Source organism: Ranitomeya variabilis, chromosome 4 (assembly GCF_051348905.1).
Source record: "Ranitomeya variabilis isolate aRanVar5 chromosome 4, aRanVar5.hap1, whole genome shotgun sequence".
NCBI lineage: Eukaryota > Metazoa > Chordata > Amphibia > Anura > Dendrobatidae > Ranitomeya > Ranitomeya variabilis.
Genome location: NC_135235.1, coordinates 283,433,634 through 283,449,372, shown reverse-complemented (window position 1 = coordinate 283,449,372; position 15,739 = coordinate 283,433,634). Strand labels below are relative to the sequence as shown.

Here is a 15,739-nt window from a genome sequence, read left to right as displayed (position 1 = left end):
TGTCCAACAGACTGTTGCCCAGTGCCAAATCAATTCTGGATAGAGTACCATGAGCCGGTGAATAACATTAATACCCCCTTTCCTCAACATGCCTAACTCTCCATAGATCAGTCATACCCACTTAACGAATACAAGTCCCAAACGTAGTAATGTGTCCCACTGTCCTAATCTGGGAGTTTTTATTTTTATCCCAAAAGTCATCACATATATTATTAAGATCCCCAATAATTAGAAATGGTATCGGGCCCCAGCTTTCCACCCTCTCCAGCACCTCTCTAATTTTCTTACTTGAGTATGGAGGCGGAATATACATCGCCGCCATACTCTGTATCCAGCGCCTGTTCAATACATCCACCTTTTCCCGCACTAAATGTGTCTCCAGCAGGCATATCATTGAGACCCTCTGTTCTCGAACATACTGCAGACTTGCCGCCCGTTGAGTGTTATCAGCTAGGCCTCTTACATTCCAACTCAATATTTTAATGTGGTCCCCCATCATACGGCTCATCATCCTTCATAGTATCCACTTTTCCAAGTATGAGCTGTCTAATCCCTCCCACCCCCCCTACCAACTCCCAACTTGCCCCCCTAACCCACCCAATACAACACATTCTTCCTCTCATCAAGAGTGGGGCTCCACCGCCCATTGCGAACACTCTCCCTTACTTAACCCTCTCCATGCGCCTCCCGCTGCAGTAACAATCCGAATTTCCCACAGTTTTTGTTTTTTCCAACATTCCAACTTAAATAAACATGTAGAGAAATTACCAAACCAATTTGCAGTACCCAGCATAACCCACCTCCCCCATACTTATTAATCGTTACTATCCCCTCCGGTCAATCACTCAATATGGCACAGCCGAGCCCTCAACCGCTGCTCAACCCTTTAACCAATGTGCCATTAAACGCAAATCCCTCCTCCAGCAACAGAGAAACAACTCCCGTCCCGATCTCGCCGAGATGTTAATCGCCCTTTCCTTTAAGTTTTTTCGAATTAGTATCAATCCACTGGGTAGCGTCCTCTGGTGTCAGGAAAAAGTGGGTCTTATCAAAAGCCATCAGTCTCAACTTTGCGGGGAACAGCATAGAGTATTGCACTCCTAGTTCCCTCAGTCGTCTCTTAACCCCAGTGAATTTCATCCATTGTTTCTGAACTGCAGCAGAATAATCCGGGTAGATAGCAATCTTTTGACCTCCAGCCGTCAGATCCTCCATTTCTCTAGCCTTTCTGAGGATAATGTCTCTGTCCCTGTAGTTCAGTATTTTGGCAAGCATGGTACGGGCATTCGCTCCTGGGGCTGGGGGCTGCGGCGGGACCCTATGAGCTCTTTCAACAGCAAATACTTTTGTCAGCACTGTGCCCCCAATTTTCTCCAGCAGCCAGCTTTCAACAAACTCTGTGGGGTTTCTCCCCTCAGTCTTTTCAGGCAGCCCCACTATACATATATTATTCCTTCTGGATCTATTTTCCAGATCCACATTCTTGGCAGCGAGCTCTGATATTGCTTGGGCAAACTTTTTCTCAGCTTTTTGCAGTTTAACTATGTGGTCTTCTGCCGTGCTCACCCTCTCCTCCACCGCTCCCATACGTCTGTCCATCTTTTGCAGGGCTGCATTAATCTGTGCTGTGTCCCCTTTTACCTCTTGCATCTGCAGGGCTAGGGAATTCAGGGATTGCTGGCACGAGGAGATCAACACAACATCTCTGAGGGTCGGCTCCTCTTTCTGCATTAAGCCTTCAGGCCCCCCTCCTGCCCCCACCATGCTGCCTCTCTCCTTCCCCCTCTACCTCATGCTTTGCAGCCAGGACTGTATCCTCCTCCTTATCAGCTCCGGTTCCTTGCTCTGCCTCCTCCGCAGCTTCCACTCTGGCATACTGCTGAAGCTTCACCGCCACCTCCATACGCCGTTGACATGCGGCGTTCTCCCTGTCAGCTTCTTCTCTGACCTCGGCACCATCTTGGCTGGCTCCTGCATCGCCAGCACCTGCATCCTTCTGCCTTCGTCTGGTCATTGCCTCTGATGCCCGATCCACCACTCAGCACCGCTTTGCTCCCCAGACCTTCAGCTAACCGGTTTGTGGCAAAAAAGTCCGGAAATCAACGTTTGCACAGGATATTTGTCCCTTTAGCAGCGGGAGCACTCTTCCCTGTGTCCACTCACATGGGCAGCTATGACACGCCCCTCAATTTGAGTAAATGTTAAGATTTTGTAATTAAGGTTATATTATTCGCCTGACTTTCATGTTAGGGGTTGAAAAATGTTCTAAGAAACGCAATTTTGTCAAAATTTTGTAAATTGTTCTTGTATTCATTCAGTGAGATACTGATTAAAATGTTACTTTTCAAAGGAGGTGTACTCCTTTATGCCGAGCACTGTATATACCTTACCTAGTAATTTTCTATACTTTTACACAACCTCCTAGATCCAGAAAATTAAGCGAACAAAAACAATGGTGTATTGTAATTGCAGAAAGGGCCACGAATAGGGAACGTCAAAATCCCAAGCAAATATTCTTTCTAAACAAAATTTCCATATGAAAATGTATTCTTCCATTTGTATTAGGCTACTTTCACACTAGCGTCGGGCCGAGGTTCCCGACGCTAGCGTTGTCTCCGCCGCACAACGGGGACAGCGGATGCATTTTTCCAGCGCATCCGCTGCCCCATTGTGAGGTGCGGGGAGGCAGGGGCGGAGTTCCGGCCACGCATGCGCGGTCGGAAAAAGCGGACCGTCGTGAGCAAAAAACGTTACATGTAGCGTTTTTTGGTCCCAACGGTCCGCCACAACACGGCGCAACCGTCGCACGACGGTTGCGACGTGTGTCAATCCGTCGCAATACGTCGCTTAATGTAAGTCTATGGGGAAAAAACGCATCCTGCAAGCACTTTTGCAGGATGCGTTTTTTCGGCAAAACGACGCATTGTGGCGGATTGCAGTTAACGCTAGTGTGAAAGTAGCCTTATGGGCTGAGTTTTATGTGGATATCCATAGAGCAGGTGGGAGGATGTCCACCTTATCTCCACCACAGGGTGTGGTCTGGGGCTTAAGTAGGTGGCCTCCAAAGGCAGCAATGCTCAGTTTCTGGGGAGGAACACTGCAGAGAAGTGGTGGTGCTGGAACCAACCTGAACCATGTCTGCTCTGCTAACGGTGAGCGGGAGGAACCCTCCTCTCAGAAGGGCTGTGCATGGTGCTACCATTTTGTTTTGTTTTCCTGTTTTGCCCAGAGGGCTGTATGTGTTTTACTTCACCTTGGTTTATGCTTCCTATAATAAACCAAAATAAGTTCTTAAAGAGACAGTGTTCACGTGTCTACCTTCATGTACCACTGAGTGAGCGAATCTACCACCGGATATACAGATATACTCAGCCTCCCTCTTCTGTTTCTCCTGACTATGGGTTTACCATGTAACAAAGCAGCATTCTTCCTTCTCCACAAGGGATACACCTGGAGGAACAGTTTAGCCCACATTTCAGGAGATAACTGTGGTTCATCTTGGACACCTTTTATTTTTCCATTTTCTCTGCAGACATTACTTGGGCCGGCGGCTTTATCTCCATTCACTACCATAGTTCACTAAATTGTGTTTTATTTTTCTCTGTATGGAGGGAATGACCTGAAGCTGATGTCCCTCCTGATTTCATGACCATTACATGCGCTCACAGAGCCACCATTGTGTACACAGCACAGTATACCGCTCAGTACATGGCCGCTCATGTTCATGCACAAGCCCTTACCAACCACTGCCACATTAGTCCACCATTCGTGGTCATACGGACGGTCACGCCAGATACATTGCCCTTTTTCTTTTCTTCCATCCCTCTCTAAATAGGAGCTGGAGTCACATCTAGCATATCTTACCCAATGTTTTGTGCTTTTATTTAAAGAGATGTGGGGGCGCTAGAATTATCAGATAAGACCTATTTGTGATTTTTGTCTCTCCAGTTTTACCATTTGATTTACTGTTCATTGATTGACAGATCTAGCTTCATAGGAGGCAGAGAGCGGTGGAGAGAGATGGAAAACAAGTCGCTCCAGAAGGTGGACTGCTCCGCCACCAAAGGGGCACCATGCACCTGTGCTTTGTTTGGACAGTCATTATGTGCTGACCCTGAATAATTACTTTATTTCCATTATATATGGCTATCGGTGGTCCCAACAATATTTATCTATCTGATCTCCATTCTGTCTGTACTGTACATAACATCTACATCTTGTGCTTTTATTTAGAGAAGAACAAAGGAGATGTGCAGGACGACGGTGGCTATAGAGCTCCTCTACAAGCAGAAGACACACAAAATCCAGTCAGTGAAACTTGTCCTAAACACCAGTGTGAACTATGACTTTATCTAAGCCTTTACAGTAGGCAAACACTTCCATCACTTTTCAGCTTGTGCTCTGTACACAGAGGACGTTGTCAGCCGTCATCTCATTATTTGAGAGCAGGATTTCAATGGGAGGTAACTCCTCATAAAGCTGGAGGCAGGATCGCACCGTTTACCAAAAGAGATGGCTCGAGTCCTCCAACCCCTCCACGCACAGTGGAGTCTGCATGCGTCACAGAGCATGCGTCACAGAGCATGCGTCACAGAGCATGCCCACAGAGCATGTGTCACAGAGCATGCCCACAACACTGCCTTATAAGTCACAGCCAGAGAGCTTTGACAACCGGTGGAAATTAAGTGACTGGACCAATAGAAACCAATTATATTCCAGCCCCTGTTAATTTGCTCATGGCTTCCCTGGTTTTTTCTCTTTGTTTAAATAAATTCCCAGAGTCGTGTGCTGGAGACTGTATGACGGCACTGCCTCCTGCCAGCTCATATGTCAGGCTCTTCCATACCAACAATGCTGCTATATTCTGATTTTACAGTCAAAGAAAGGTGGGAAGTGTTTTGTTTTTTTGTCTTTTTTGGGGTGGGGGGTGGGCCGATGGACGTCCCAGTGGTAAGACCCCCTGTAATCCAACCAAATAGACGGGAGATTGGTTTTGTAGACCAGAATACACCTATAGCCTCAGTTACGTAGGGGAGGTAAATGCTCAATAATTCAGCCCTTGGTGAAGCACTGATGACATTTTTCACAGATTTGCGCATTTCTATTTGTAATATTTTACCAATAATCTATTTAAAAGTTTATTTCTCTGTGGCGATTCCTCCGCTCAGTGAGTGATTGATATGCTGTTCTATGGAAACTGTCTAGCTCAGTTGTCTGTGTTTTGATTGACAGCTTGGCTGTCCAATCTGTGACTGGGAGGTGTGGGACTTTCTCCAGGTGTTCAGTGTTCTGGTAATTCCATAGCTACTTAACTGAGCTGTCTGCCCTGATCCCTGCCAGATGTAGTTTGTGCTTCTTGGTGAGTGGACGCCTGATTCTGCTGCCTGACCCTTTGGACCGTGTTCTGACTATCTATTGTCTTGTCCTTTGGCTTTTGATCCGCTAGCTCTTGTTATTGACCCTGGACTGTGACCTGACTTACTCCTTCGTCTTTTCCCTTGGTTATTTACGTACTCTCTTGGTATTGACCCCGGAACGTCTGACTCTTCTGACTGACTATCTGTCCGTGAGTAGTGACCAGTGTCATATTCTCTACATTGACCATTTTCTGCCTGAGGTTGCAGTGGTAGTAAGTAGGTGAACTCTTATCAGCGCCTTCAGGCTGATCCGCTCTGACCCTCGAAGAATTAGTACTGGATGACCCCAGCGGAATCTGGTCACCGGTGGTCTGTGCAGGGGCGGCCCCCTACTGGTGGACAGTGATCTGCCCCCCGGCACTGGCAAGTTTCTGGTGTACAGTAACTCGCGGTATCGGACCCCGGTGTTCAGTGGATTTTTCCTTTCCTCTTGTACCTCGATTGCTTGTCCAGTCTATCAGACAGCTACAAAGAGAATGTCATCAGAAAAGATGAGATTTAAATTAGATTTTTAACATAAGTGTTGGTTAAAATAATCCATTATAATCTTTTCTTTGTGTGTTTTAGTTTTCCATATCACTTTCTGTTTTAGGGGAAAATGAAAGCTTGCAGTTTTCACACTAGCCACGATGCCTAGCGCTAGACTCCTACTTTCTGCTCTTTACAGAAGCCTTTTCAGCAATCTCATTATCATCACAGACAGGTTTACAGTAACTGATTAAAACCTCTTTATACAGTAGATAACCGGATCCACCATTCACAATAGGGGATGTTTTTTACCAGACGAGTTGTACTTTTGAATGACACCATTGATTTTACCGATCGGATTATTTACTTTATATTGTGGTCGGACATTTCTGAACGCAGCGATATCAAATATGTGAGAACTTACATAGGGCCAATATGTAACGGGACAGTTCCAAATTAACATAAATACCCAAAAGGAGGGAAGCAGAAAAAAACAATTGTTAAAATATAACAATCTTTATTAGAAAATATATTAAACCCCTTACTGACATCGGACGTATTAGTACGCCGATGTCAGTATCCTCCCTTTGATGCGGGCTCCGGCGGTGAGCCCACATCTTTCCGGAGACATTTCAGCTGTTTTGAACAGCTGACATGTGCCCACAATAGGCGATGGCGATCCACTCACGGCTATTAACTAGTTAAATGCCACTGTTAAACTCTGACAGCTGCATTTAAATCGTGCTTCCGGCCATCAGGCCGGAAATACGCACACCAGTGGGTCACTGGTGTGTTGGCATTACAACCTGAGGTCTCCTGGAGACCTCTATGGTTGTCGGTGCCAGCTTGCTGTGGGCGCCACCCAGTGGTCGGTGCTCATGGCAAGTAACTAATTCTGCTATATAAAGGGCATCTGAACATCGTCTCTATGTAGCAAAACCAATCGGGCTATGGCAGCTTCTAGCCTCCTGTGGAGACTATTGAAGCATGCCAAAAATTAAAGAAAAATGTTTTTAAAAATCTAAAAAAAATATAAAAGTTCAAATCACCCCCCTTTCGCCCCATTAAAAATAAAACAATAAAAAAAAAATCAAAACATACACATATTTGCCGATTTCAGAATCTTCTGATCTATCAATAAAAAAAGTAACCTGATGGCTAATCAGCGTAACGATAAAAAAAGTCAAAACGCCAGAATTACATTTTTTTTGGTCACTGCAACATTGCATTAAAATGCAATAACAGGCGATCAAAAGAACGTATCTGCACCGAAATGATATCATTAAAAACGTCAGCTCGGTGCGCAGAAAATAAGCCCTCACCCAACCCAAGATCACAAAAAATGGAGACGCTACGGGTATCGGAAAATTGAAAATTGCTCTTTTTTTATAGCAAACTTTGGAATTTTTTTTCACCACTTAGATAAAAAAAGAACCTAGACATGTTTGGTGTCTATGAACTCGTAATGACCTGGAGAATCATAATGGTAGGTTAGTTTTAGCTTTTAGTGAACCTGGCAAGAAAGCCAAACAAAAAACAAGTGTGGGATTGCAGTTTTTTTTTGCAATTTCACCGCACTTGGAATTTTTTTTCCGTTTTCTAGTACAAGACATGGTAAAACCAATGGTATCGTTCAAAAGTGCAACTTGTCCTGCAAAAAATAAGCCCTCACAAGGCCATATTGATGGAAAAATAAAAAAGTTATGGCTCTGGGCAGGAGGGGAGTGAAAAACAAAAATGCAAAACTGAAAAAAAAAAAAGCTCCGGGGGTGAAGGGGTAAAAAACAATGAAAAGGGAGAAACAATATCGACCTCTGGTGGTCGGAGTATGAAATGACAGTCTATAAGATAAATATCAAACAAATACAATGCAGAAATAGAAGTATAAATACATCAAGGACTTCTATATATTCCTAATGTTATCAAATTTTGCATTAGCAATTATTAATTTTGCATGGTGACTTTTGTTTTTTTACTACGTATGCCTCATTTAGTTGATGCACTTGTTCATGTGACCAACTTTTGATATAAGTACCAGTCGTTCATCTACTTCATCACATGATGAATTGAAATTATTTAATTGACAACTAGGAAGCCTTGATATATTTATACTTTTATTGCTGCATTGTACTTGTTTGATATTTATCTTGAAGACCGTCACTTCATACTGTAGCTCTTTTTTCCACACCATAATCATGAACTGCCACTGTGTATTTTATTAGAATTTATGCTCATTCATTAATTGTTAGGGGGTTGTGGATTATTTAATATAAATAATTACATATATTTATTCTTTGGTCTTGGTTACGGGGATTTTTTTTTTGCCTTTTTTCTCCCGATTTACTACCTTTTTTATTGTTTTTTTTTTTTATATGTTCTAATTGTTTTACAAAAAAAAAATTTTCAATACCAAATATGTAATTTTTTTTTATTGTCTTATTTCCAGTGGGAAAAAAAGGGGTGATCTGATCTTTATTTTTTCTTCTTCATATTTTTACATTTTTTTTTTTTTTTACATTACTATATTTAATAGTCCCCTTAGGACACTTGAAGCTGTGATCGTCCGATCTTCTGTGCTGTATATATGTATAGCAGAAATTACGATCTCCTATGAATGCTGACATTTACAGGAGATCAAGGGGGTCGTCTGCAGACCCCCAGCTGGATTGACTGCCCATCGGTGCCACCCGATCACGTGACAGGAGCGCCTATGGGCGGGATTAGTGATGCGCTTCCGGCTGGTGTGTGTTTAAACCCTCTGTCATTGTGTGACTGACAGTAGCCCACTAGAGCCACCTCTGGCAGTGTCTGATGGGCTGTAGCGTGTAGCTGACCTGTACGCCATTGTCAGGGCTACAGCTGACAAAGCATCCTATTGTTACCCCGCACTCGCACTGCACAGGTGCCCATGGGCTGACAGGGAGCGCTCATCCTCTGTCAATCCCCTCCTGTGCCGCGGTCACAATTATCAGCGACATATGAGAAGCACTTACTGCAGGAGCTCTGCCGTGTAGATCGGTTGTGCTCCTGTGACTGATCGCAGCGGTACAGTAGCAGTACCCATACTATCAGCATGACTGACAGATACATCACATCGCATGAAGGCCTAAAGACAAACCTGTTTTATTTCCTAACTGTAGAATATATTCTGCTTCATCTCCAACAGCAGCTGCAGAATTTACTTTAAAAGAGGCGCCTAACATAACAAGAAAATACTACTGTGATAGAAGAGTGTTGTGATCATGCTCTGTGACCTGTGATCATGCTCTGTGACCTGTGATCATGCTCTGTGACCTGTGATCATGCTCTGTGACCTGTGATCATGCTCTGTGACCTGTGATCATGCTCTGTGACCTGTGATCATGCTCTGTGACCTGTGATCATGCTCTGTGACCTGTGATCATCTTCTATTGTTAGCTTTGTGATCTGACTGTTTATAAAAGAGATGTCGCCTTTCGTTGTAATTCTGCCTCTGATAAGGTGAACACGGCAGAAGCTGAAAAACAGGAATTGTCAGTGTATTGTGAGTGCCTATTGGACAGCGTAAAAATTATTTTAAGGATTGACTTTAATAATTGTACAATCGTTCTAGCATTAAAAACATTTTTTTCATATATTTTGTTTCTATGTGTGCTGTTACTAATCTGTACTGCTGGGACAGGTCCTGGACAGAGGCTTCTTCCCCCTCTGGCAGCCGGCTGTAGAGTTCCTTTTCTAATGAAGTACATAATCAAATTGTCTCTTCAGAGAGGAACAGGACTAGAACTCTATAGCGCCGCCTGTTGGAAGCAGTGATCCTAAAAGTCACTATTGAATCTCTAACAATTTTTCAAATATGATTTGGGCTAAAAGGCAAACCAGAATCTCAATGTGAAGAGTGTTTCGGGGTGTTGCCTCTCATCAGAGCAAGGTATGAAATAGGATTTGATTAGGGAGGAGGCTCTGGACTGGAGTCTAAGGGGTAATGTTTCTCCTTCTGGAGAATAAAATGTCAGGCCTGGCATGTCAGAGTGAGGACACTTGTAAGCCATGCATGCTCCTCTGTGAAATTAAATATGCAGATTCTCTCGAGAGCAGAAGAAGACAAGAACTGTATAGCGCCTCCTATTGGAAACAGCGATCCTGCAAGTCAATATCTACTCTTTAAAAAGTCTTAACATATGACTTAGGATAAAAGCCAAACCAGAATCTCAATTTGCAGACATTGAACTTTGGCTATTGCCCCCCATCAGTGCAATGTATGAGATCTGATTTGCCTGTATGATAGACTCTAGACTAGGGTCTAAGGGGTAACGTTTCTCCTTGTGGAGAGCAATGTACCGGCTCTGGCATGTTACAGTGAGGAGACTTATAGGCCATGCAGGCTCCTTTGGGAAATTAAATATGCACATTGCCTTATGAGACGTACAAAATGTGTATTCTCAATTGTACGCCATGTCCATTCCCTGACAAATGGGGCAGAAAACAATATATATTGGCACTCTGCAATAAGCAAGAGGATCACTGTGCAGAGACCTGGCTGTGGAGAGAGTGACTGCGCATGTGTGACCACAAGCACTGCGCTCACTAGGTGCACATTGCTATATAATGCTGAACACCAGGTGGCGCCATAATATGTAAATCCCATTGAACAGCAGGTAAATGGCATCGTTCATTTTTATGGTTTTGTAAAAATGTTTAATGATATCAAACTGTTTATTACATTTTTATTCCCTGTATGTATAATCTAATTAAGTTATGCTGTTTTCTAATATATTGTGTATCCGTTGCATGATCTCTGCGCCTGTAGTCATGGAATGGGAATCTACATTGTGTGTTTATAAAGGCTGTAAATCTGTCCTATTCCTGTGCTGACCGTGTCCTGTGTGGGTGGGGGTCTCTGGCTACAGGCAGATGGGGGAAACTCTCTAGGAAGGATAAATAGGGGTACGGCAGTAATGACTGCTAAGATTGTGGCCGGTCGTAACTTACGAGAGAGAAGAGAACCTCGGTGCTGTGATGAGATGTTGAGCGCAAGGGAAGGTGAGAAAACATTCCAATAGAATTATGCAGCCATAATGGATTTTCATAGTAAGTACACTAGCTTCATCTGGTCTGAGATATTTATTACTTGATGTAGTTTGTATTTCGCTCATTACACGGTCACCCCAGACTTTACAACAGCTTTTCAGCATCCACTGCCGGCCGCTTAATCTGGTTAGTGTCTGCACAGCTTTAGAGCGCTATTAATCTGCATATTAATAATGTTAGTTTTTTTATATATATATCTAGTTCTCTTAAAGTGAAATATTCGATCGTTCTTAGTCACAAAGGTACACAGCCAATTACACAGAGAGTCCAGTAAGCGGATCACCTTCCCGTAACGATCCGTGACCCTGTGTACACATCACAAGACCAGGGCTGATTTTTATACATCTGGAAGGAAATCAATTCCTCAACATTGAAATTGCAATACCAAGAAGGAAACTTTGTGGAATTCTTGGAATCAACAGATGGCATGTTATTATTGGTTGTCAGAGGAAAATTCTGCTGCACTGAATACACTTGGGCAATAAATCATCAAGATCCGCTGCTGGCAGCTCCCTTTGCATTTCCCGACCAATGACATCCCAGATGTGCTCGATGGGAGACAAGTGTGGAGACGCTGCAGGCCATGGTAGCACATTTAGGTTACACAGGCTACTCACAAGAGCACGAGGAGCAACATGTGGCCTGTTCTTGTGCTGAAAAACTGCTCCTTGGACACTTTGGAGAAATGGCTGCACCTCTGGTTCCACAATTGATGCTTTCTGTGAAATTGGACATCACATACAAAGAATAAGGCATCAATAGGTGTCAACACCAAGCATTCGAAGGAGTTTGCACCACATTGGGCTACAGGCCAGATGTCCAGCTACAGGTGAATCATTGACGTCAATCCACCACTCACAAAGGCTATCATGGTGCAGAGCAAAATGGCAATGGAGGCTGGAATGGAGGTCTGTCCTCTTCAGTGATGAGTCCTGATAGTGACCCAAGAAGTGGAAGCTGAACATATGGTCAAGAAATATGGGAGCAATTAGGTTACATTAAAATACCTTTATTGATACAGAAATATGGTAGGTGGTAACACCATGACACAAGGGTGCCAGCACAGTAACAGATAAAATATTTGTACACAATAAACATTTTTTAAGCCAAAAAGAGAACCACCAGGTGAAGTAATGTGAATTCTAAGATGTAAAATATTATTAATGATGTAATGCTACTACAGAGAGAGAGAGCATTCAATAATAATTCAATAGTATAGTATTGCATAATATCAATATTTAGCAACCACTGAGTCGGTGTGCAGGCTGCCTACATGTATAAACACAAGTCTTATGGTCCAATAGCTTGCTGCAACCCCATTAACAATGTATAGAAACAGAAAAGCAATATGCTTGCAAAAAGGAATTCACTATAACATAGTAGGAGTTAGAGAGGTACTGAAATAACCTGGTAGATGGTGGCTGTTGGTGCGGCACACACCCCGACGCGCGTTTCGGATCACAGTCCTGCACACCCACTCAGTGGTTGCTAAATATTGATACTATGCAATACTATACTATTGAATGCTCTCTATCTCTGTAGTAGGATTATGTCATTAATAATATTTTACATCTTAGAATTCACATTACTTCACCTGGTGGTTCTCTTTGGCTTTTTAAAAAAATGTTTAATTGCGTGCAGATATTTTATCTGTTACTGTGCGGGAACCCTTGTGTCACGGTGTTACCACCTACCATATTTCTGTATCAATAACGGTATTTTAATGTAACCTAATTGCCCCCATATTTTTTACCATATGTTCAGCTTCCTATTCTTGGTTCACTTAAGTTTTTCGAATGGTCTGCTATTTATCTCCTTTGCAGATATATGTCACATACACTGTAATTGATGCTATATACCACTTTGGTTTGGTGAGTGTATATATATTTATTGCAATGTCCAGCAATTGTTTTAAACCATTTTTGTAATGATAGGCAGAAATTTTCTGGAGACCACCATAAATAATAAAGAGGCCTTCAAGAGGGAACATCACACCAGTCCTACTCCTGGGATTATGGTGTGGGGTGGCATAATATACGGTAGTCGGACCCCTCTAGCTTTCATTCCAGCTACAATAACAGCTCGGTGTTGCATTGATTTGGTCCATTGATTGGCATCAGAGTTGCGACCATTTCTACAAAGCATCTTAGGACCTGTTTATCAACACAACACCACCAGGCTGCATGTTGCTTGCGCTACTGTGATCAGCCAGTGTGGTCTAAGTGTGCTACAGCATCTCCCGACTTGTCTCCCATCGAGCTTATCTGGGACATCATTGGTCAGCAATTGGAGCTGCCAGCAGCGGATCTTGATGATTTGTTGCACAAGTATAGTCAGTTGTGGTTCTGCTGATCATCCAATGAACAACTAAAATGCTTGGTCGTCAAGTGAATTGATCTTTGGTGCTGTCCATAAGCACATCGTTCTCAGCAGCACAGTATCCTGTGCAGTAACCGAACTATTACAGATCAGAAGATTGCCTCGAGTATGGTTTAGCTGGTAAACGAGCTACAAAACGACCGATCGGGTCAGTAAATATTTAATGGTTTTTTAATGTTGCAAGCGGAGATTGTGAAAAACAGTCAGTAATACATCTGTATAATCTAAAATTGAGGCTGTTGCACATTTCTTTGTAAAGAGCAACTTAAAGTAGATGTTCACTGCCTGATGACCCGAGAGCCATGCGTTTTTCTATTGTAATCACTTGGTGTTTTAGTTGTATGTATTAATGTTTAACATGAATTTTTATTTTACAACCTGTTCAAATTATTTTGTACCAATTTTATCTTTTTTTTTAGATCTTATATTTGACCACCTTTTATTCAATAAAAATGGTTTTAAATTTGTTTTCATTCCCCCCCCCCTTTCCTTTGTCACATTATCAAAATTACACTTTAACCCTGTTGCTCCACCCTGATATATAAGTAGGTCAGCGTTTGGGTGCTGGTGTATGGAGCTGGCTCATGCCTTGAGCCCACCACATTTAGGACAGTTGCCAGCTAACAGCAGTGACGGGGAGTTAGCTGTGACCACTGCTGTTTAACCATTTACGGTGCCTTGAAAAATGATCTATACCCAATGAACTTTTGCACATTTTTTCACATTAGATCCACAAACGTAAATTTATTTTATTGGGATTTTTTGTGATACCAACGCAAAGTAATGTGTATTTGTGATGTGTAAAGGAAGTGATACATGGTTTTCTAATTATTTTAAAAATCTAAATCTGGAAATTGAGAGCTGCATTTCTATTTAGCCCCCTGTAGTCTGATATCCCTAAATAAAATCCTGATTGATCAATTACTAGTTAGTAAATTGAGTCCACCTGTGAGTAATGTATTCTTGGTATAACTGCAGTTGTTCAGTGAAGGCCTGAGAGATTTGTTTGAAAACATTAGGGATCAAACAGCATCTTGAAAACCAAGAAACACATCAGACAGGTCAGGGATAAAGGAACAGGTTAGTAACACATCAGACAGGTGCGGGATAAAGGAACAGGTCAGGAACCCCATCAGAAAGGTCAGGGATAAAGTTGTGGAGAAGAGTAAATCAGGGTTACGAAATGTTTTACCGCTCCAGAGTACAATGCATTCTTGTTGTTAATATTAAAGAGGTGCTCTGCAAAATTTTCTTTTACAATTTTCTGGTGGTGCAGCCATTATATATTTTACATGGCAAAAAAATGCATTCAATAAAATACGCCACATGATGCAAGTCACAATTGATGAATGCTTAATCTGTACGACTAAAGGCTGGGTTGCTGCTGGAAATGCGTAAGAAGCATTTATGATGAAGCAACACCAGTATTTTTTTAATGAAGGAATCAATAAAGATTAATTAAGTTTACTTACGGATGTGCCGGCTTCATTTTTCCTTTACGGGACTAAACCGTAATACAGTGGATCAGTTCTGTGTTCCAGCGCTTTACTATCTGTCAGTGTAAACAAGGACGTGTACTCGCAATATCTCATGTGTCAGCTCTTGTTCATTTAACATCTTATTTTCAATTTACAAGTTTGAGTGTATTTTACCTACGTGGTGACTAGGGGCAGTGCTGCATTGAGTATAAAGACTGAAACACTAGTCAAACACAACAAGCCGAAGAGTCAAGAGCGACTGAACATAATTGTACAGGTTCATCGTCATTATGACTATAGTGAGCGCTTGCACTTTGCTCTGACACTTGTTAAATAAAATAGCAAGACACCTACATGGTGAAAATTGTAAATGCAACAGTTCTTTTTGAAATTACCAAAAAAATGAAAATGGTGAGTCCTTCTAGTTCCAAAATATCTCTGCTGCTGTAATTATAACTCCCAAATAAGGCTACTTTCACACTAGCGTCGTGCACTGCACGTCGCTATGCGACGTTGCAGCGCACCGACACATAGTGTGGAAGCGCCGCACAACGGGGGCAGCGGATGCTGTTTTTCAATGCATCCACTGCCCCATTGTGAGGTGCGGGGAGGCGGGGACGGAGTTCCGGCCGCACATGCGCGGTCGGAAATGCTGCAGACGACGCACCAAAAAACATTACATGCAACGTGTGTTGGTGGCGATGGTCCGTCGCAACCGTTGCACGATGGTTGCGACGTGTGGCAATGCGTCGCTAATGCAAGTCAATGGAGAAAAAACGCATCCTGCAAGCACTTTTGCAGGATGCGTTTTTTCTTCAAAACGACGCATAGCGACGTGCAGTGCACGACGCTAGTGTGAAAGTAGCCTAAGCTGCTCATTAAATCAGGCCAAGAATTACCATACACAGATCTGCATCATAAGCTCTT

The 15,739-nt window shown here is 42.8% G+C and overlaps 1 protein-coding gene across 1 annotated transcript in view; it reads left to right on the top strand.

Moving 5' to 3' along the window:
* Window positions 1–9,499, top strand: part of LOC143764471 (tumor necrosis factor receptor superfamily member 5-like) — a 65,551-nt gene extending 56,052 nt beyond the window's left edge. The window contains exon 7 of the mRNA XM_077250067.1: window positions 4,234–9,499. Within this exon, the coding sequence (XP_077106182.1) occupies window positions 4,234–4,346 (113 nt within the window). The 3' untranslated portion in view covers window positions 4,347–9,499. The remainder of the gene's footprint in view (window positions 1–4,233) is intronic.
* Window positions 9,500–15,739: the final 6,240 nt, after the last annotated feature.